This window comes from Hypanus sabinus, unplaced genomic scaffold, assembly GCF_030144855.1.
Source record: "Hypanus sabinus isolate sHypSab1 unplaced genomic scaffold, sHypSab1.hap1 scaffold_170, whole genome shotgun sequence".
In the NCBI taxonomy this organism is placed as follows: domain Eukaryota; kingdom Metazoa; phylum Chordata; class Chondrichthyes; order Myliobatiformes; family Dasyatidae; genus Hypanus; species Hypanus sabinus.
In genome coordinates, this window is record NW_026779784.1 from 491,669 (window position 1) to 514,414 (window position 22,746).

Sequence of the window (22,746 nt, forward strand, 5' to 3'; positions counted from 1 at the left end):
ACCTCTTCTGCTCCCTCTCTAAAGCCTCAACATCCCTCCGGTAGTGGGGTGATCGGAACGGTACGCAATGGCCCAGATGAGGCTGAAGCAGAGTTCTTCAAGTTGAACCTTGACCTCTGTTTCCACGGTTGTAATTTGTCTCAGGTAATGTTAGGAATCTCATAACATTCAAACTGTCTCGGTTTATCGCTGCCTGTCAGGTTCTGAGGCACCATTTGCCCATTGAAGGCAAGTTTCTGAAGTTGGTAAACACAGGTGTAATTACTGAGAACTGAATGCCTCCAAAGCTGATCCAAGTTGGAACTGCACGCAATACTCCGAATTAAACATCGCGAACAACCCATTTGGCTCCAACATGACATGCCAATTTCTCTGCTCAACAGAGATGCCAAGATCTGCAGATTCCGGTAATCTAAGCAATGCACGCAAAATGCTGGAGGATCTCAGCAGGTCAGTCAGCAGCTATGGGAATCAACGTTTCGGGAAGCGTCCCGGCCGCCAACGTCGGCTCTATACACGTTTCCTTAGTTGCTGACTGACTGCAGAATTTCTTCAGCATTTTGTGTGTCTATCCTCAACAGTTAGATTTATAACATCTGGTGTATCAGAGCTTTCTTTACAACCCTATCTCCACATGACCCTACTTTCAATTAATTAAATGCTTTGAGTTGTATCTAGTTTCTTCAGTGCACTCTTCAGAGTCCTTTCTTTTGCTGTGTAATTCCTTCCCTGACCTGTCCTTTCAAACAGTAACACATTAGTGCGTCTATTTCAGATTGTGTTTCATCACTTGCTGCACAGAATTCCCGTCTTTAGGCTCCAGAGAGAAATTTGCTCACCAATAGGTGTTTGGTATTGTCTTTAATTTTCTCCATTCTCTGTCACAGGGCCGAGCTCAGTGATCACTGAGCTCCTGGCAAGCTGGGACGATTCCCAGCTGCTGCAGTTGACGGACTTCTACCGGGACAGGCTGGAGCAGGCGATGGAAGGAGGGGTGCACGGAGTGAGCCTGGCGTTAACGGCCGAGAATCAGTTCAGCGGAGAGGAACATCGGGTGAGTGGGAGGGAGAATGGGTTTGAATTTTCACACACCACTGGACTGATGAGTGTCAGAACTCGCGATCATCGGATAATAAAGCATAAAAATATTTCACAAATAAATGTATATAATTCATAAAACTGTGAATCAGAAGCAATGATTGAAAGAGGTGTAAATATCCCAGTGGCAGCTGAATGTTCAGAGTGAGAGGAGCGGGTAACAATTGAACGAGGTTGCAATACATGAATTTAAATGGAAATAGAAACATAGAAAACATCGAAAACCAAACGTTGCTGGCAGCCCATTCCACGCACTCACCACTCTCTGCATAAAAAAATAACAACTTACCCCTGATATGTCCTCTGTACCTACTCCCCAGCACCTTTAACCTGTGCGCTCTTGTGGCAACTATTTCAGCCCTGGGATAAAGCCTCTGATTATCCAGATGATCAATGCCTCTCTTCATCTTATACAGCTCCATAAGGTCACCTCTTATCCTCCGTCACTCCATGGAGAAAAGGCCGTTCACTCAACCTATTCTCATGAGGCATGCTCCCCAATCCAGGAAACATCCTTGTATATCTCCTCTGCACCATTTCAACGGCTTCCACATCCTTCCTGTAGTGAGGTGACTAGAACTGAGCACGGTACTCCAAGTGTGGTCTGACCAGGGTCCTATAAAGCTGCAACATTACCTCTCGGCTCCTAAATTCAATTCCATGATTGATGAAGGTCAATGCACTATGTGCCTCCTTAACCACAGAGTCAACCTGCGCAGATAATTTGAGCTTCCTATGGAATCGGACCCCAAGATCGCTCTGATCCTCCACACTGCCAAGAGTCTTATCATTAATACATATTCTGTCATCATATTTCACCTAACAAAATGAAACACTTCATACTTATCTGGGTTGAACTCCATCTGCCACTTCTCAGACCAGTTTTGCATCCTATCAATGTCCCGCTGTAACCTCTGACAGCCCTCCACACTATCCACAACACCCCCAACTTTGGTGTCATCAAATATAGTAGGAACTTTTATTTTGGGAAGAACATGCAGCGTGACAGCAGGATGGCTGTGAGAACCTGGGTATCATCAGTGGGTGCCACAGGAGCTCGAGTGTGTTCTGTTCTGGGTGGAAATGATTGTGTTACAATCTGTAACTGCAAATAGTGTCGATTGGGGAATACTGCCATGTTGTAATGTGTAATCACTGAATAAAGCTCCACTGGAAAAGGCAAAGGAAAGGCATCAGGTGTCAGCTGGTAATCCGCTGTCATGTTGGACACTGGCGGACTGAGGAGATGAATCACATCATCTTCTCTGCAACTTCTCCTGTGACTGCTCACTCTGTTATAAAAACCCTCCTGACTTCTTTCCTCATCTGTCATCGTCATTTTCTGATTTTGTTTTACACGGTCAAATCCGGTGAGGAATTATTTCTGGATTTGGAGCCACGTCAATGAAGCGGTCACAGACCAGCCAGGATCTCATTGACTGGTGGACCAGGTTCACAGTGAATGTCCCTCCGTGTGCTCTGCACTCACAATGTACAGTCCATGTCCAGACAGGATCAGCACCCATCCGGGTGACTGCTCAGTGTGATCCCATTACAGAGCGCATCATTTCCTTCTCATTCTCTGTGAGAATCTGTCAGTCCCCAATATGTTCACCGTTACTCTTCACAGAAAATCTCTGATCTCGATGATGAGGGAAAGTGGGCGGACAGTTCTAAACTCCTCCTGAGCCTGGTGATGGAGAAAGGCTCCCGCGCCCGGAGGGTGATGTGGGAAACCTTTGTGAAAATGCGGATTGGTGTCCCAAAGTTTGACAAAATACTGAAGGAAATACAGATATATGGTGAGATTATTTCAGAGATTTTTTTAATTTGGATCGCAGCACAGCACACTTCAAAACTTTACAAAAATCATTTCCTCAATTTGTTTAAATTCAAACAGGTTGTGATTCTTCCCATCGACCAATTCCCGCTCAAAAATTACTAAAGTTTCTCGGTGAGCTGAAAGGTAAGTGAACGTGCATTGAACATTGAAGAGTATAACACAGGAACAGGCCATTAGGCAAATAATATTGTGCCAAAACAGCTAAGAAATAAATCAAACAAACACAACCTCTAATCTCTCCTTCCTTCACCATGTCCACATGCCTCCATCTTCCTTACATCCATGTGACTGTCCAAAAGTCCCTTAAAAGCTTCTAATAATTTGCCTCTACAACCTTACCAGACAGCCACGACTCTCTGATTTAAAAAATAAGCTATCCCTCACATCCTCCTTCATTCTACACCCTCTCACCTTAAATATATTCTCTCCGGTAACAGACATTTCAACTGCCGGAAACCGATTCTCTCTGTCCACTCTATCTATGCCTCTCGTAATCTTGTAAACCTGTGTCAGAGCTCCTTTCAGCTTCCGATGAACCAGGGAAAATCTAATTTTATCCAGCCTCTCAAGACAGCACATGCCTTCTGAACCAGGCAGCATCCCAGTAATCATCTTCTGCTCCCTCTCTAGAGCCTCAACATCCCTCCGGCAGTGGGGTGATCGGAACGGTACACAATGGCCCAGATGAAGCTGAGGCAGAGTTCATAAAGTTGAAATTTGACCTCTGTTTCCACCAACGGTTGTAATTTGCGTAGGGCGGTTCAGTTTGTTGAGCCACGAGGATCTGACCAGGTAAATACTGGCACTGTGACAGAGATCACAACTGGTCTGTTCAACCACAGAGCAGCAGATGAACCCCGCTGTGTTCACATCTACACTCCCGAGTGCAAACACTGCTGCAGTGTTAGAGAGGGTGAGACTGGGGGACATATTCCTCAGCTCAGTCCACAGAAGCTGAAATTCATGTCTGCCGGTGTTGTGTGATGGACACTGTCGAAGGATGAAAGATGGGAATTAGGACAGGGAAACCGAGGGTTGTGGGATCTCGGCAAGGAAGGTGCAAAGGACTGAAAATATCTACAAAAGATATTGCAGTTAAATTGTGTCCGTCTCGATGGGAGCTCACTACATCCATAAGCCCATCATGTCTGTGAAAATGGAGCCCGGGGCAGTGCATGGGCTCAAGAGATTGTAAGGCTTCATCATTGCAGACTTAGTTGGATCACTCAAATGCACATTTAACAGAGGAGAGAGCGAAGGAAAGACAAATATCACAAGACGTATTAATATTGCATCAGCCCATGTTTTATCTGATTATTCGAAGCTCTTATCATAAATATAAGGAAACTCGGCCAGAACCCTGGTTCAGTCTCTCTCAATTACAGGAACAAATCCCAAAGATGATAATTTAAATTTGGTACCAGAGATAGACCAACAGGAAGTTTACAAACTACACACGTCTCTGAGACCTCTGTTAATGATGTTCCAGTCCACATCTGGTCAATGAAATCCCTCAGTGTCCCTGAACACGGGTTTAGTAAATCACTACAAGCTTGTTCCTCATTGTCAATAGACAATAGGTGCAGATGTAGACCATTCGGCCCCTCGAGTCTGCACCGCCATTCTGAGATCATGGCTGATCATTCACTATCAATACCCAGTCCCTGCCTTGTCCCCATATCCCTTGATTCCCCTATCCATCAGATATCTATCTAGCTCCTTCTTGAAAGCATCCAGAGAATTGGCCTCCACCATCTTCCGAGGCAGTGCATTCCACACCTCCACAACTCTCTGGGAGAAGAAGCTCTTCCTCAACTCTGTTTTAAATAACTGACCTCTTATTCTCAATCCATGCCCTCTGGTACTGGACTCTCCCAACATCTGGAACATATTTCCTGCCTCAATCCTATCAAATCCTTTAATTATCTTAAACGTTTCAATCAGATCCCCTCTCAATTCCAGCGTGTACAAGCCCAATCTCTCCAATCTCTCTGTGTAAGACAGCCCTGCCATCCCAGGAATCAAGCTAGTGAATCTATGGTGCACTTCCTCAACTGCCAGAATGTCCTTCCTTAAACCTGGAGACCAAAACTGTACACAATATTCCAGGTGTGGTCTCACCAGGGCCGGTTTATAGAGGGAACACACCTGACAGTGAAATTTCCACACCCATTTCTGAATATGAAACTGACACACTCCCTGATTATTGAACAGCATCACTTCTACCACTGTCACATTCTCTAAATTAAATATGTACAAGATCAATGTTTTCCTACACTGCCTATCACAGCTGAATACATTGAATAGAGACCCTACACATACCTGTCAGGGTCCTGTCACACTGTGAGACCCCAGACACCCCTGGCAGGGAACCAACACGCTGCCAGACCCCATACACCCCTGACACCGTCCTGAAACACTGAGACCACAGACACCCCTGATAGGAACACAACATAACTATGAAACCCCAAACACCCCTGTTCGGGTCCTGACACACTGTGTGACCCCACACATTTGACAGTGTCCTGACAGTGAGACCCCACACATCACTGACTGAGTCCTGACATACTGAGACCCCAGTCACCCCTGACAGGGTCCTGACACACAGTGAGACCCCACACACTTGACAGAGTCCTGTCACACTGTGAGACCACACAGAAATCTGACAGGGTCCTGTCACACTGTGAGACCACACAGAAATCTGACAGGGTCCTGTCACACTGTGAGACCACACAGAAATCTGACAGGGTCCTGACACACTGCGAGACCGCACACATACATGACAGGGTCCTTCCTTATTACGATATTTTTATTCAGAAGAAAAAAAACAAGATTTACAGAGTGCAACACATAGATACATCTCAACATAAATTGTGTACATTCATATATTGTAATAAAATTGATCAAAATGTTATAGCATATCATATAAAGGTAATCTGTAATCAAAAATTTAAAGATGGGTCATACATCGTAAAAGAAATTTTTTAATATAAAAATATCAACCCCCTACCAACTAACAAAGAAAAAAGCTGATGATCATAGATAATTAGAAAAAAAACATATTTGTTTAAGAAGTAAAGATAGAAATATACATAAAAGTCTGTGCACTGTTAAACTTTATAACTTGGAAAAGTAATTTAGGAAAGGTCCCCAGATATCATGTGATTGTTTCGAATTTAGGACTGAGCAGCAGATCTTTTCTAAATTTAAATAAGACATAATATCACGTAGCCATTGGAGATGTGTAGGAGGGGTAGACTCCTTCCATTTAAGCAAGATTGCTCTTCTTGCTAAAAGAGAGGTAAAATCTAAAACCTGTAGGTTAGGAGTATTTAAAGTTATATCTTCATTTGCAATAATACCAAGCAAGGCAGTAAGGGGATTTGGGTCAGAAGAGAATGACGGGCAAAGAAAGATGATTTATTAACTCGTTTAAGAATTTTATTCCATCTTTCATCAGAAATCTGACAATTTAGGTCATTCTCCGAAGATTTTTTTATTTTATCTAAAAAGTCTTGTCTAGAATCAATCATCAAATTATAGATAGATACTGGTAGAAGAACCATTAACGAAAGGTTTAAAATTTCAAAGATCATCCAATAAATTTTTATCAGGACCTATAGGAAAAGTAGTTAATTGGGAATGTAAGAAATCTCTTATTTGAAGGTATCAGTGAAAATGTGTTTTTGGCCGAGCAAATTTAGTTGGCAATTGGTCAACTGAAGCAAGAGATCCTGAGATAAACAGGTCCCAAAAACAGTTAATACCCAGTTCATCCCTATCCTTAAAGATATTGTCAGTCATGGAAGGGATAAAAACATAATTAAGGAGAATAGGAGATGATAATGAAAAATTCGCTAAACCAAAAAAATTTCTATATTGAGACCAGATCCTTAAAGTTTGCTTAACGATTATGTTATCTGTTGTTTTATTTGCTGAAAAAGAAGAGTATGATCCAAGAAGAGAGACAATAGAGGATTTTTTTTTTTTTACAGAATTAACTTCTAAGGAGACCGCCATGTTGGGCAATCTTTACGATAAATATAATAGGACCAAAAAGTAATGTTCCTTATATTGGCAGCCCAGTAGTAAAACCTAAAATTGGGTAAGGCTAATCCATCTATCTCTTTATTTCTTTGTCGGTAAACTTTACTTAAACGAGCTTGTTTATTATTCCAAATGTAAGATGTTAAAATTGAATCTAAAGAATCAAAGTAGGTCTTAGGAATAAAAATAGGCAAGGCCTGAAAAAGATATAAAAATTTAGGAAGAATCTTCATTTTAATCGAATTAATACGGCCAATTAGGGATAAAGAAAGAGGAGACCATTTAGAAAGTGTTTTTTTCACATAATTCAATAAGGGATTTAAGTTTTCTTTAAATAAATTCTTGAAGTTTTTAGTAATTGTTACACCTAGATATGTAAATTGACTTGTAACAACTTGGAATGGAAATTTGGCATTTGATGACATTAGGTCATTTAAGAAAATAGCTCACTTTTATGTAAGTTCAGCTTATATCCTGAAAAAAAATATGAAACTGGGAAATTAAAGAAAGAACCGAAGGTAAAGAAGTTTCAATGTTAGAGATAAAAAGTAAAATGTCATCAGCATATAACAACAATTTGAGTCCTACCTTCCCTGAGTATACCAGAAATGTCCTTAGATTCTCAAAATGCTATTGCTAAGGGTTCTATAGCTAAAGCAAAAAGTAAAGGACTAAGACAGCAACCTTGTCTAGTTCCCCGCTGTAATTTAAAGGGCTTAGAAATTTGAGAGTTAGTAATAACCCGAATGGTAGGAGACAAATAAATTAATTTAACCCATTGAATAAAATTAGGCCCAAAATTAAACTTTTTTAAGGACTTAAAAAAATAATTCGACTCAATCCTATCGAAGGCTTTTTCTGCATCTAAGGATAATATACACCTTTTTTTTGGATGGTGAATCTATCACATTCAATAACCGACGTATATTAAAATGTGAGTAAAGATTTTTAATATATCCTGTCTGGTTATTTGATATAACAGATGGTAAAATATTTTGAAGTCTTCGAGCTAAGATTTTGGATAAAATTTTTGAATCAACATTTAATAAAGAAGTCAGTCCGCATGAAGAGCATGCAGCTGGATTTTTTTTTAAGAATAAGAGAAATAAAAGCTTCATAAAAAGATTAGGGAGTTTACCTGATTTAAAGGACTCTGATAAAACAGAGGATAAATAAAGTGTAAGTAATGTAGTGAAGGTTTTACAAAACTCCCCAGGAAAGCAATCAGGTCATGGGGTCTTAACAGAATGTAAAGCACTTATAGCCTCAGCCACTTCTTCATTGGAAATAGGCTGATCAAACTGTATTAGGCAATCAGCAGACAATGTGGGAATGTTGATATTACTGAAAAAAGAGTTCATATAGGTATCATCTGAAGAAGAATCAGATTGATACGACTTAAAATACAAGTCTTAAAAATACGTTGTTAATTTCAGAATGGTCGGATATCTTAGTACCATTATAAAACCTGGCAGGGTCCTGACACTGTGAGACCCCACAGACCTCTGACAGGTTCCTGATGCACTGTGAGACCCCACACACCACTGACAGTGTCCTGATGTACTGTGAGACAAAACAACTCTGACAAGGTCCCGACACACTGTGAGACCATATACAACCCAGGCAGGGGGCAGCCACACTGTGAGATGCCACACCACCTCCCGACAGGGTGTTGACACATTATGAGAGGCCAGACACCCCTGACAGTTTCCTGACACACAGCGAGACCCCACACATCTCTGATATGGTCTAAACACACTGTGAGACCCCACACACATCTGGCAGGGTCCTGACACATTGTCAGACCCCACACACACCTGCAGGGCCCTCTCACACAGTAAGCCCCCTCACTCACCTGGTAGGGTCCTCACACATCGTGAGACCCACACACAATTGGCAGGGTCCTGAAACTCTGTGAAACCCCACACACCCTCAGAGAGTCCTGATACACTGCAAGATCCCATACACCCCTGACAGGGTCCTGACAGCCTTTGATACACTACACACCCTTGACAGGGTCCTGACACATTGTCAGACTGCACACTCCCCTGGCAGGGTCCTGACACACTGTGAGGCCCCACACACCCCTGACAGGATTCAAAGCCACTTTGAGATGCCACACACCCCAACCAGCCACCCACAGTGCACATGCTGATGCGCAAAGTTACTTCTTTGTATTTTGTATCAGTGATGGTGGGTGGGAAGGGGAGCTATGATTCCCCAATCTGTTCCTTTGACAGAATGCCCACTACCCTCTTCTCCATCTCCATATGCCACATCAACATTGTGGATTAAAAGATTCTTCCACAAAAAATGACAGCTGTGACAGCAGTGGGAGATTGTCCGGTATGGGACAGTTGGGGGTCAGTAAACTACCAGGGAAATGTTCGCCTTCACAACACAGTTAATGTGGAAATGTGATGACCTGGTGTTTATCTGGAACAGGCCTCTCTGTCCAGTCAGCGGTCTGTTAATTGAATTTACTTCACTGAACGAACATCCATTGATGAATCCAATCAATGCAACAGCTCTGAGCTAACTCTTGTGTGCTTACATACTGAGTTCTGAGCTGAGGCATCTAACAGTTTGTCCACTGTCTGTTCCCATGGAAGATGTTCAACAGAAACACAAGGAGACTCTGCGGGCACAAACTGAAACACTGAGAGTGAACACAATCCTGATGAGGGAGAAGGTGAAGGTTTTCCAGCTGGTTGATCGATACGCTGAGCTCACGGTCATTTCTACTGTTCGAGATCGGAGACTGGTGGAACAGGAGCTGCTGGCAAGAGGCAAAGACCACGAGGAGTTGAGAGAAAAACATCTCAGTGGACTCCTGGAAAAACTCCAGATGGATCAGCTGTTTCAGAGCAGCTTTTCGCGAAGTAAATCCAAATCCGGGATGTCCGCAGCAGTGGCCGGAGTCCCGGGGATCGGGAAAACAACAATGGTACAAAAGATTGTTTATGACTGGGCCACAGGGAAAATATACCAACAGTTCCAGTTTGTCTTCAGTTTCAAATTCGGGGATTTAAACACCATTAACTGCAGAATAAATCTGAAGGAACTGATACTCAATCGGTATCCTTACTTTGGGAATATCTTGAGAGAGGCCTGGAAGAATCCAAAGGGATTGCTGTTTATATTTGATGGTTTGGATGAATTCAATGACACAATTGATTTTGCTGACAGTCAGAAAGACACAGAACTTCAGTCCACATGCACAGATCCTGAATTCAAGTGCAAGGTGTCTGACATAGTCTACAGTTTAATCCAGCACAAGCTGCTCCCAGGGTGTTCAGTGCTGGTGACCACCCGTCCCACTGCGTTACATTTATTGGAAAAGGCAGACATCAGTATCCTGGCTGAAATCCTGGGATTTGTTGGTGAACGGAAGAAATATTTCATGAGGTATTTTGAAGATCAGACGGTGGCGGAAGCTGTTTTCAATTATGTGAACGAGAACGAGATCCTCTACACCATGAGCTACAACCCCTCCTACTGCTGGATCCTCGCTCTGGCATTGGGCCCCTTCTTCACACAAAGAGACAGGGACCCGCAACGAGTTCCCAAGACCATCACCCAACTGTACTCCTACTATATTTACAACATCCTGAAAAACCACGGCCGTGAGATTGAGAACCCACGTGATGTGTTACTCAGGGTTGGTCAGTTGGCCTTCAGAGGAGTGTCCGAGAAGAAGATTGTGTTTACAGATGGAGATTTGATCAAGTACAATCTGCAGCCTTCCCAGTTCCTGTCCGGGTTCCTGATGGAGCTTTTGGAGAGAGAGGATTCTGCCCGGAGTGTGGTGTACACATTCCCACACCTCACCATCCAAGAGTTTGTAGCTGCAGTCGCACAATTCCTGAAACCATATCCCGGGGATATCCTTAAATTCCTCACTGAAGTCCACAGCACAACAGATGGGCGATTTGAGGTTTTTCTCCGTTTTGTTGCTGGTCTCTCCTCCCCAATGACAGCTCGGGGCCTGGAGGAGTTTCTGGGTCCTTTTCCTCATCAAACAACCTGCCGGGTGATTGACTGGGTGAAGGAGGAAGTTAAACGCCAGAGTAGAAACACATGGAGTGAAGCTGGTAAAAGGAGCCTCCTGAACACATTGCACTACCTGTTTGAGTCTCAGAATCGTGGACTGGCTCAGGCCACACTGGGATCTGTGGAAACACTTTCATTCAGTGAAATGACACTGACCCCGATTGACTGCGCGGTCCTGTCTCATGTCATCGGACTCTGTGATACAATAAAACAGCTCGACCTGGAGATCTGCCACATTCAGTATGAGGGAATACAGCGGCTGGGACCTGGGTTTCACAAGTGCCAGGAGTTGAGGTAACTTGATTTATCTCTCACTCTGATCTGTGAAACTGTTCCATTGTGTTGTTTCAATGTAAAGGAATTTTGATAAATTTGTAGTAAATCAGATTGTGAAGAGTTGTGACAAATGCCCAGTGGATTGGTCTGTAATTCCCCAAGGACGGGAGGGTTCTGTGGTTCCTTGTGAAGGGATGTTGGAGACTTCATCAGATCAGTGAACGACGGCCATTGGTTTAATGGTAGTAAATCACAGGAATGGTCGTGTTTCTCGCTGCCTGTGACACGTCCATTGACAATGTTCCTTCTCACTGTTACTGACACCCAGACCGACACTGACTGCAGCAGGTGGGTCAGAGAGTCACACCCCCTTCCCGGTGAGGGACAAGAGACGGTCAGCAGACTGTCCCAGTGAGAAGGAAAGAAATACCATTGTGAGATTGTCCTCCCCTGCCCTTCCCCGTGTGTGACTTTGCTCACTTCCAGATAGGCAAAGAGCGAGGGCGCATCTCCTCTGGGGCTCTGTTCAGACCCAACACACATGTACAAAAATTTTCTGCATCCTCTCATCTTGTAGGATTATAATTTACCCTTGGAATCCTCCTGTAGGACCTCTCATCCCAATCCCCCTTCCATTCTTTGGAATCTCGTCCCCATCCCCATTCCTCCCGTGGACTCTCTATTACTCTTTCCTCATCCTCCTGTGGGATGTCTTGTCCACACACCCCACCACCCTTCCTGTGAGATCTCTCTTCCTTATCCCCCTTCCTTTTGTGGGATCTCTACTCCCCATCCCTCTTCCTCCTGTGGGATCTCTGTTCCCCATCCCCCTTGCTCCTGAGAGATCGCTTTTCCCCATCCCCCTTCCTTCTATGGATTTCTCTTCCCTATCCCTTCCTGCTGTTGGAACTCTCTTCCCCATACCCTTTCCTCCTGTGGGATCTCTCTCCCCCATCGACTTCTTCCTGTCGGATCTCTCTTTGGCATTCCCCATTGTCCTGTGGAATTTCTCTTCCCCGACCCCCTTCCTCCTGTGAGATTTCTCTTCCCAATCCCACATCCTCCTGTGGGAACTCTCTTGCACATCCCCTTCCTCCTGTGGGATCTCTCTTCCCCATCCCCTTCCTCCTGTGGGATCTCTCTTCCCCATCCCCTTCCTTCTGTGGGATCTCTCTTCCCCATCCCCACCCCTCTTTTGCCTTTGTGAACTCTCCTCACCATAGAATCATAAAATCACAGAACACTACAGCAGAGAAAACAAGCCTTTTGGACCTTCTAGTCTGTACCAAAACCGTATTCCGCGAGTCCCATTGACCTGCACCCAGTCCATAACCCTCCAGACCTCTCCCATCCATGTATCTATCCAATTTATTCTTAAAGCTTAAGAGTGAGTCCACATTTTCCAAATCAGATGGCAGCTCATTCCACACTCTCAGCACCCTCTGAGTGAAGAATTTACCCCTAAACATTTCCCCTTTCACCCTGAAGCCGTCCTCCTGTAATTTATCTCTGCTAATCTATGTGGAAAGAGCCTATTCGCATTTACCCTGTCTATACCCTCATAATTTTGTAAACCTCTATCAAATCTTCCCTCATTCTTCTATGCTCCAAGGAATAAAGTCCTAACCTGTTCAATCATTCCTTGTAACTCAACTCCTGAAGACCTGGCAACATCCTAGTAAATCTACTCTGCACTTTTTCAATCTTCCTGATATCCTTCCTATAGTTAGGTGATCAGAACTGCACACAATACTTCAAATTTGGCCTCACCAATGACTTATACAACCTCACCATAATATTCCAACTCCTAAACTCAATTTTGATTTATGAATGCCAGAATGCCAAAAGCCTTCTTTACAACCCTGTCCACCTGTGACGCCACTTTCAGGGACTTATGTATCGGAACCCCCCAAATCCTTTTGTTCATCTGCACTCTTCAGTGCCCTACCATTTATCGTGTATGTCGTACCTTGATTTGTCCTTCCAAAATGGAACACCTCACACTTGTCTGCGTTAAATTCCATCTGCCATTTTCTGGCCCATTCTTCCAATTGGTCCAGATCCGTCTGCAAGCTTTGAAAGCCTTCCTCGCTGTCCACAACGCTTCCAATCTTAGTGTCATCCACAAACCTGCTGATCCAATTTATCACATTATCATCTAGATCATTGATACAGACAACAAACAACAATGGTCCCAGCACAGATCCCTGAGACACACCACTAGTCACAGGCCTCCAGTCTGAGAAGCAATCATCCACTACCACTCTCTGTCTTCTCCCACACAGCCAATTTCAAATCCAGTTTACAACCTCTCCATGGATAGCAAGAGTGCAGACTTTTAGAACTAACCTCTTATGTGGGACCTTTTCAAAGCCCTTACAAAAGTACATGTAGACAACATCCACAGCCTTTTCTTCATATGCATTCTTGGTAACCTCCTCGAAAAACACTACGGGATTCATTAAACATGATCTACCATGAACAAAGCCATGCTGACTATCTTTAATCAGCCCTTGACTGTCCAAATCCTTGTATGTCCGATCTCTCAGAACACCTTCTGATAATTTACCTACGACTGATGTCAGGCTCACTGGCCTGTAATTACCTGGTGAACTTTTGGAGCCTTTTTCAAACAACAGAACAACATGAGCTACCCTCCAATCCTCCGGCACCGCACCCGTGGCTGAGGACATTTTGAATATTTCTGCCAGGGGCCCTGCAATTTCTACACAAGTCTCTCTCAAGGTCCGAGAAAATATCATGTCAGGCCCGGGGATTTATCTACCTTTATTCACTGTAAGGCAGCAAGCAGCTTCTCCTCTTTAATCTCTATATGTTCCATGACACTATGTTTGTTTCCCTTAATTCCATATCCGCTATGCCAGGTTCCTGAGTAAACATTGATGCAAAGAACTGTTTAAGATCTCCCCCATCTCATGAGGCACCACACGTAGACGACCACTCTGATCTTCTAGGGGAGCAATTTTGTTCTTTACTATACTTTGACACTTAATATACTTGTAGAAACCCTTCGGGTTTACCTTCACATTATCTGCCAAAGCAACCTCATGTCTTCTTTTTGCCTTCCTGATTTTTCTTCTTTAGTATTCCCTTACATTTTCTATACTCTTCAAGTACCTCATTTGTTCCTTGTTGCCTGTACCTGCTAATCACCTACTTAACCAGATCACCAATGTCCCTTGAAAACCAAGTTTCCCTATGCCTGTTAATTTTGCCTTTAATCCTGGCAGGAACATGCAAACTCTGCACTCTCAAAATTTCACCCTTGAAGGCGTTCCACTTACTGAACACATCCTTGCCAGAAAACAACTTATCCCAATCCACTTTTCCCAGATCCTCTCTCATTTCCACAAAATTGGCCCTTCTCGAATTCAGATCCTTAACTGGTGGACCAGTCCTGTTCTTATCCATAATTATCTTGAAACTAATGACATTGTGGTCACTGGACCCAAAATATTTGCTTACACATATTTCTGTCAACTGACCTGTCTGGTTCCCTAATAGGAGATCAGGTACTGCACCCTCTATCTTTGGTACCTCAATATTTTGATTTTAAAAACTTTTCTGAATAATTGACAAACTCCATGCCATCTAACCCTTTCGCAGAGTGGGAGTCCCAGTCAATATGTAGAAAGTTAAAATCCCCCACGATTACAACTTTCTGTTTCTTACATTGGTGTGCTACCTCTCTACAGATTTGCTCCTCCGATTCTCTCTGCCTATTGGGTTGTCTATAATACAACCCTATTAGTGTGGTCACACCTTTCCTGTTCCTCAACTCCACCCATATGGCCTCTGTAGATGAGCCCTCCGGGCTGTCCCGTCTACGCACAGCTGTGATATTCCCCTGACTAGTAATGCCACTCCTCCCCCTTTCATCCCTCCCCCTCTATCACATCTGAAACAACGTAACCTCGGAAAATGAAGCTGCCAGTCCTGCCCCTCCTGCAACCAAGTCTCACTAATAGCAATAATGCAGTAATCCCATGTGCCAATCCACGACGTAAGCTCATCTGCCTTACTTACAGTACTCCTTGCATTGAAATAAATGCACCTGAGAACAATTCTGTCACGTACAAACCTTTGATATGTCTATACAAGCAGTCCTCGCATGACCCTTATCCTCCTCCACCTCACTATCTGCTCTAACACTCTGGTTCCCCTCCCACTGCAATCTAGTTTAAAACCCCCGGAGCAGAACTTGCTAACCTACTGGCCAGGATGTTAGTCCCCTCTAGTTCAGGTGCAAACTGTCCAATTCGAACTGGTCCCACCTCCCCTGGAAGAAAGCCCAATTGTCCAGAAACATGAACCCCTCCCTCATGCACCATCCCCTCAGCCATGTATTTAGCTGCATTATCTTCCTATTTCTAACCTCACTAGCACGTGGTACAGGAAGCAATTCAACTGTGAGATCTCGCTTTCCCATCCCCCTTTCGTCCACTGGCCACTCTGTTCCCACTCCCCCTTCCTTCCAACTGTTGGATCTCTCCTGAGCATCCACCTTCCTCCTGTGGGATCTCTTCCACATCTCCCTTCATCTGGGCTCTCTCTTCCCCATCACCCTTCATCCTGTGGGATCTCTCTTCCACATACATCTTCCATCTGTGGAATCTCTCTTCCGCATCAACCTCCTGCTTGGGATCTCTTTTCCCCATCCCCCTTCCTCCTGTGGGATCTCTCTTCCCAAACCACCTTCCCCCTGTGGGATCGCTCTCCACATCCCCTTCCTCCTGTGGGATCTCTCTCCACATCCCCTTCCTCCTGTGCGCTCTCTCCTCCCCATCAACATCGTGCTGTTGGATCACTCATCCTCATCCCCCATCCTCCTGTGGGATCTCCCTTCCCCATTCACCTTCCTCCTGTGGGATCGCTCTTCCCCGTCACCCTTCCTCCTGTGTGATCTCTCTTTCCCATCCGACTTCCTCTGCTGGGATCGTTCATCGATCGGACTTTCTCCTTGGGGGTCTCTCTACCCCATCCCCCTTCCTCCTATGGGATCTCCCCTTTCCCCCATCCTCCTGTGGGATCTCCCTTCCCCATTCATTTTCCTCCTGCAGGATCTCTGCCCCATACCTTCCTCCTTTTGGATCTCTCATCCATCTGACTTCCTCCTGGGTCCTCTTTTCCATCCCCATTCCTCCTGAGGTATCTCTCCTACTTATCCCCATTCCTCCTGTCAGATATCTCTTCCCCAACCCCTTCCTCCTCTGGGATATCTCTTCCCCATCCCCCTTCCTCCTGTGGGATCTCTCTTCCCCATCCCCCTTCCTCCTGTGGGATCTCTCTTTCGCATCCCCATTCTTCCTGACGTATCTCTCCTACGCATCCCCCTTCCTCCCGTATGATCTCTCTTCCCCATCCCTCCTCTTCCTGTGGGATCTCTCTTCTGCACCCCCTTTGCTCCTGTGGCATCTCTTTTCCCATCCCCTTTCATCCTATGGGATTGTAGCGGTGTGCTACAAGCAGCGCTAAAATTACGACACGGAGTCGGTAACTGCAGTCGAAGGAAAAAAACTTTATTCGAAAACTTCAGCCTCACTTTTAAGCCTCTGTCAACCGGCCCCCCATGGCGAAGAGGCTCCAAAGCTCTGTGCTCGCAAACCCCCGTAGGCTATCTAATTGTGAGTCGGTTCGGATACGCTAGGAAATGAGGCGCTACATAACCCCCCCCCAGAACCGGCGATACACCCCCCAATGTCCACAGCCTGGGCCAGAACCTGCTTGGGAGGTCGGCCTCTGCGCCGAGGCGCCGGAAACTCGGCCGGTTGCGCCAGGTCCACATGGGCCGGCTTGAGGCGGTCCACCGTGAAAACCTCCTCCTTCCCCCCAACGTCCAGCACGAACGTGGACCCGTTGTTCCGGAGCACCGTAAACGGCCCCTCGTATGGCCGCTGCAGCGGTGGCCGATGCCCGCCCCTTCGTACAAACAAACTTACAGTTCCGTAGGTCTTTGGGTACGCAGGTCGGGTGCCGCCCATGCTGTGAAGTGGGTATGGGGGCCAGGTTACCGAGCTTCTCGCGAAGTCTGCCCAGGACTGCAGCGGGTTCTTCCTCTTGCCCCCTCGGGGCTGGTAGGAACTCCCCGGGGACGGCCAGGGGCGCGCCGTATACCAACTCGGCCGACGAGGCGTGCAGGTCGTCTTTGGGCGCTGTGCGGATGCCGAGAAGGACCCAGGGAAGCTCGTCCGCCCAGTTGGCTCCTCGCAGGCGGGCCATGAGGGCCGACTTCAGGTGACGGTGGAAACGCTCCACTAGCCCGTTCGACTGTGGGTGGTAGGCAGTGGTGTGGTGCAGCTGAGTCCCCAAAAGGCTGGCCATAGCTGACCACAGGCTGGAGGTGAACTGGGCGCCTCTGTCGGAGGTAATGTGGGCTGGTACACCAAAGCGGGATATCCAGGTGGCGAGCAGGGCTCGGGCGCAAAATTCGGAGGTGGTGTCGGTGAGCGGGACCGCCTCTGGCCATCTTGTGAACCGGTCCACGATAGTCAGGAGGTAACGCGCTCCACGCGACACTGGCAGGGGGCCCACGATATCCACTTGAATGTGGTCGAAACGCCGGTGGGCGGGATGGAACTGCTGCGGTGGGGCTTTGGTGTGCCGCTGAACCTTGGCCGTCTGGCAGTGCATGCACGTTCTGGCCCATTCACTGACCTGTTTGCGGAGACCGTGCCAAACGAACCTGCTGGAAACCAGCCGGACAGTTGTCCGGATGGAGGGATGCGCCAAGTTATGAATGGAGTCGAAAACACGTCGCCGCCAGGCTGCGGGGACGACCGGACGGGGCTGGCCGGTGGCGACGTCACAGAGTAGGGTCCTCTCACCTGGGCCCACGGGGAAGTCCTGGAGCTGCAAACCAGAGACTGCAGTCCTGTAACTCGGAATCTCCTCATCTACCCGCTGTGCCTCTGCCAGTGCCTCAAAGTCTACCCCTTGGGAAAGGGCATGAACGGTAGGGCGAGAGAGCGCATCCGCCACGACATTGTCCTTACCCGAGACGTGCCGGACATCCGTTGTGTATTCAGAGATGTAGGACAGGTGGCGTTGCTGGCGGGATGACCAGGGGTCGGATGCTTTCGTAAACGCAAAGGTAAGCGGTTTGTGGTCCATGAACGCGATGAAGGGCCGACCTTCTAGGAAGTACCTGAAATGCCGGATTGCAAGGTAGAGCGCCAACAGTTCCCGGTCAAAAGCACTGTACTTGAGCTCGGGTGGCCGCAGGTGTTTGCTGAAAAACGCCAGGGGTTGCCAGCGACCTGCGATGAGCTGCTCCAGCACCCCACCGACTGCCGTGTTTGATGCGTCCACTGTGAGGGCGGTAGGGGTGTCCATTCTGGGATGTACTAGCATTGCGGCGTCAGCCAAAGCTTCCTTCGTTTGAACGAAAGCGGCGGCGGACTCCTCGTCCCAGGTAATGTTCTTGCTCGGACCCGACATCAGGGCGAACAGGGGGCGCATGATCCGGGCAGCTGAAGGGAGGAAGCGGCGGTAGAAATTGACCATACCTACGAATTCCTGAAGGCCTTTGATCGTGGTGGGTCGGGGGAAGTGGCGGACCGCATCTACCTTAGCGGGCAGAGGGGTTGCCCCGTCTTTAGTAATCCTGTGGCCCAGGAAGTCAATGGTATCAAGTCCGAACTGGCATTTGGCAGGGTTGATTGTAAGACCGTACTCACTCAGTCGGGCGCAGAGTTGACGGAGGTGGGACAGATGCTCCTGACGACTGCCGCTGGCTATGAGGATGTCATCCAAATAGATGAACGCGAAGTCCAGGTCCCGTCCCACCGCGTCCATTAACCGCTGGAACGTCTGTGCGGCATTCTTCAGGCCGAACGGCATGCGGAGGAACTCGAAGAGGCCAAACGGGGTGATGAGAGCCGTTTTGGGGACGTCGTCAGGATGCATCGGGATTTGATGGTACCCTCGGACAAGGTCGACCTTGGAGAAGATCCGGGCGCCGTGCAGGTTTGCCGCAAAGTCCTGAATGTGCGGCACAGGGTAGCGGTCCGGTGTGGTAGCCTCATTCAGCCTGCGGTAGTCGCCGCACGGTCTCCAGCCCCCCGTCGCTTTGGGCACCATGTGCAGGGGGGAAGCCCAGGGGCTGTCGGACCGCCGGATGATCCCCAATTCCTCCATTCTCTGGAACTCCTCCTTCGCCAGTCGGAGCTTGTCCGGGGGAAGCCGCCGAGCACGGGCATGGAGGGGTGGTCCCTGTGTCGGGATGTGGTGCTGTACGCCGTGCCTGGGCATGGCTGCTGTGAACTGCGGTGCCAGAACTGATGGGAACTCCGCCAGGACCCTGGTGAAATCGTTGTCGGACAGCGTGATGGAGCCGAGGTGAGGGGCTGGCAACTGGGCCACGCCCAGGGAGAACGTCTGAAAGGTCTCGGCGTGTACCAGTCTCTTCCTGGGCAGGTCAACCAGCAGGCTGTGAGCCCGCAAAAAATCCGCACCCAGAAGCGGTTGGGCTACGGCGGCCAGTGTGAAGTCCCACGTGAACTGGCTGGGGCCGAACAGTAGCTGCACCTGACGGGTGCCATAGGTCCTTACTGTGCTGCCATTCACGGCCCTCAGGGGGGGACCCGGTGCCCTGCTGCGGGTGTCGTAACTCGTCGGAGGTAAAACGCTGATCTCAGCTCCAGTATCGACCAAAAACCGGCGTCCCGACCTTCTATCCCACACATACAGGAGGCTATCCCGATGGCCAGCCGCCGTAGCCATCAGCGGCGGCTGGCCCTGGCGTTTCCCGGGAACTTGCAGGGCGGGCGGCAACGGCGGGCTTCTGCGCCCCACCGCTGGTGGTAGAAGCACCAGTGGTCATTGGGCCGGGGGTTTGTGGGCTCTGCGGCCGGGCCTGGACTGGTTTGCTGCCGGGAGCGTGGCTGGGAGATCTGTGCGATGGACGCCCCGCTCACCTTTTTGGCGTTCCACAGCAAGTCCGCCCGGGCTGCCACCTTCCGGGGGTCACTGAAATCCGCGTCGGACAGCAGCAGGCGTATGTCCTCGGGCAGCTGCTCCAGGAATGCCTGCTCAAACATGAGGCCTGTGTGTCCCTCGGCCAGAGACAACATCTCATTCATTAAAGCCGATGGAGGTCTGTCGCCCAAGCCATCCAGGTGCAGTAAACGGGCAGCCCGCTCGCGCCGTGAGAGTCCGAAAGTCCTGAGGAGCAGGGCTTTGAATTCCGTGTACTTGCCGTCTGCCGGGGGCGACTGTACGAACTCCGCGACCTGGGCAGCTGTGTCCTGGTCGAGGGAGCCCACCACGTAGTAGTAGCGGGTGTCTTCTGAGGTGAACCGGCGAACGTGGAATTGGGCTTCGGCTTGCTGGAACCATAGGTCCGGGCGCTGTGTCCAGAAACCCGGCAGTTTCAACGAAACCGCATGAACAGAGGCGGCGTCGGTCATTTCTGGTCCAAAAATCGTTTGGACCGTCGGGGTCACCAATTGTAGCAGTGTGCTACAAGCAGCGCTAAAATTACGACACGGAGTCGGTAACTGCAGTCGAAGGAAAAAAACTTTATTCGAAAACTTCAGCCTCACTTTTAAGCCTCTGTCAACCGGCCCCCCATGGCGAAGAGGCTCCAAAGCTCTGTGCTCGCAAACCCCCGTAGGCTATCTAATTGTGAATCGGTTCGGATACGCTAGGAAATGAGGCGCTACAGGATCACTCTTCCCAATACATTCCTGCTGTTGGATCTCTCTTCCACATCCCCCTTCATGCTTTTGGTTCACTCGTCCATCTGATGTCCTGTGGTATCTCTCTTCCCCATCCCTTTAGCTCGGTTGGCTCTATTTCATTGTGTCCCATTGACATTTCTGCATTTCTGTCAGGAACACTTTTCTCTCCATCGGGGAATGGGACAGAATATGTGGAATTTACAGTGTCACACCGACAGACAATATTACTGACATCCGGTGAATCACCTGTAGCTGGACAGTGAGGGATATTGACAGTGATGGGAACTTCAATCAGTGATTTACTGAAGGGTTTAATGTTTCCTGAAATATCAGAGTGAGAGAAATTCCCTCAGACCCACGGTTTGAATCACTTTGTTCATCAATCTGTCTGTTTGTGTTTAGACTAAGTGGTAATAAACTGGGAGATTCAGGAGTGAAACTTGTGTCTGCGGCTCTGAGGAACCCGGAGTGTAAAATACAGAAACTGTGGTAAGTACCAGACTGTGGGAGATTGTGTTTACAGTCACTGGGTGTCTGACACTGAACGTTAATGTGATCAGTAATTGTGTTACTGATAAACTCTGGGGATTTGTCCCATCTCTTGTCTCTTTGTGTCCTTCACCCTCACTCTCTCCCATCTCCAGGCTGAGGGATGTTGGTCTCATGGACTCTGGTGCCGAGGATTTCGCCTCCGCTCTCAGTACAAACACATCACTGACGGAGCTGAACCTGGATGGTAATCAACTGGGAGATTCAGGAGTGAAACTGGTGTCTGTGGCTCTGACGAACCCGGAGTGTAAAATACAGAAACTGGAGTAAGTACCAGACTGTGGGAGATTGTGTTTACAGTCACTGGGTGTCTGACACTGAACATTAATGTGATCAGTAATTGTGTTACTGATAAACACCGGGGATTTGTACCGTCTCCTGTCTCTCTGTATCCTTCACCCACACTCTCTCTCATCTCCAGGCTGGAGTTTGTCGATCTCACAGATTCTGGTGCTGAAGATCTCGCCTCCGCTCTCAGTACAAACCCATCACTGAAGGAGCTGGACTTGGGATTCAACTGGCTGACAGACCGATCTGTCCCCGCTCTCCGCCGCCTCATACTGACCCTCCCGAATCTGGAGCAGATTGTGTGAGTGTTTGAGTCAATGTTCAATGTGATAAAATATTAGCAGATCCTCGGGTTTTCAGGTGATATTTGTCTGTGAGTGTTGTTGAAACATTAACCCCGGTCCCCTGTTACTGACACTGTTGTGTAATCTGTTTATTTCATCTTTATTCTACCATCTGTTTCAGGCTGTGGTGGAATCGGTTCAGTGAGACTGGGAGGAAGGAAGCGGGATCTCTGCGGAGAGTCAGACCCGGACTGAGAGTGTATCTGTGAACAGCTGAAAGTGTGAACATCACCACCCGGGGCTTGGGTACATTTTGGCCGATTCCCTTCCCTCTAACTCCCCCCTCCCCTTTAACACCCGCCCTCCCCTTTAACTACTCCCATTACCTTTAATGACTGCGCGCCGGGGTAATTCCCAACGGTTTTAACGGAACCAGCTCCAGTCTTGCGCTCGGTTACATCAGATGCGGTCCCACAGTGACGTATTTCCGCCTGTTGTCCTGCAGCACAGCTTCCGCTGGATATGCGGGTTTGTGACTCCCTCTCGTGAGACCCCGGGGAATTACACAGACAGGAAGGGCCCAGGGGCAGGGGCTCAGTCTGGGACA

The 22,746-nt window shown here is 47.8% G+C and overlaps 1 protein-coding gene across 1 annotated transcript in view; it reads left to right on the top strand.

Annotated features, from left to right (window-relative positions):
• LOC132387289 (uncharacterized) overlaps nt 1-11,807 on the top strand; it is a 71,004-nt gene extending 59,197 nt beyond the window's left edge. The window contains exons 13-17 of the mRNA XM_059959650.1: nt 888-1,054; nt 2,729-2,900; nt 2,999-3,064; nt 9,601-10,852; nt 11,804-11,807. Coding sequence (XP_059815633.1) covers nt 888-1,054; nt 2,729-2,900; nt 2,999-3,064; nt 9,601-10,852; nt 11,804-11,807 — 1,661 coding nt within the window. The remainder of the gene's footprint in view (nt 1-887; nt 1,055-2,728; nt 2,901-2,998; nt 3,065-9,600; nt 10,853-11,803) is intronic.
• The last annotated feature ends 10,939 nt before the right edge of the window (nt 11,808-22,746 follow it).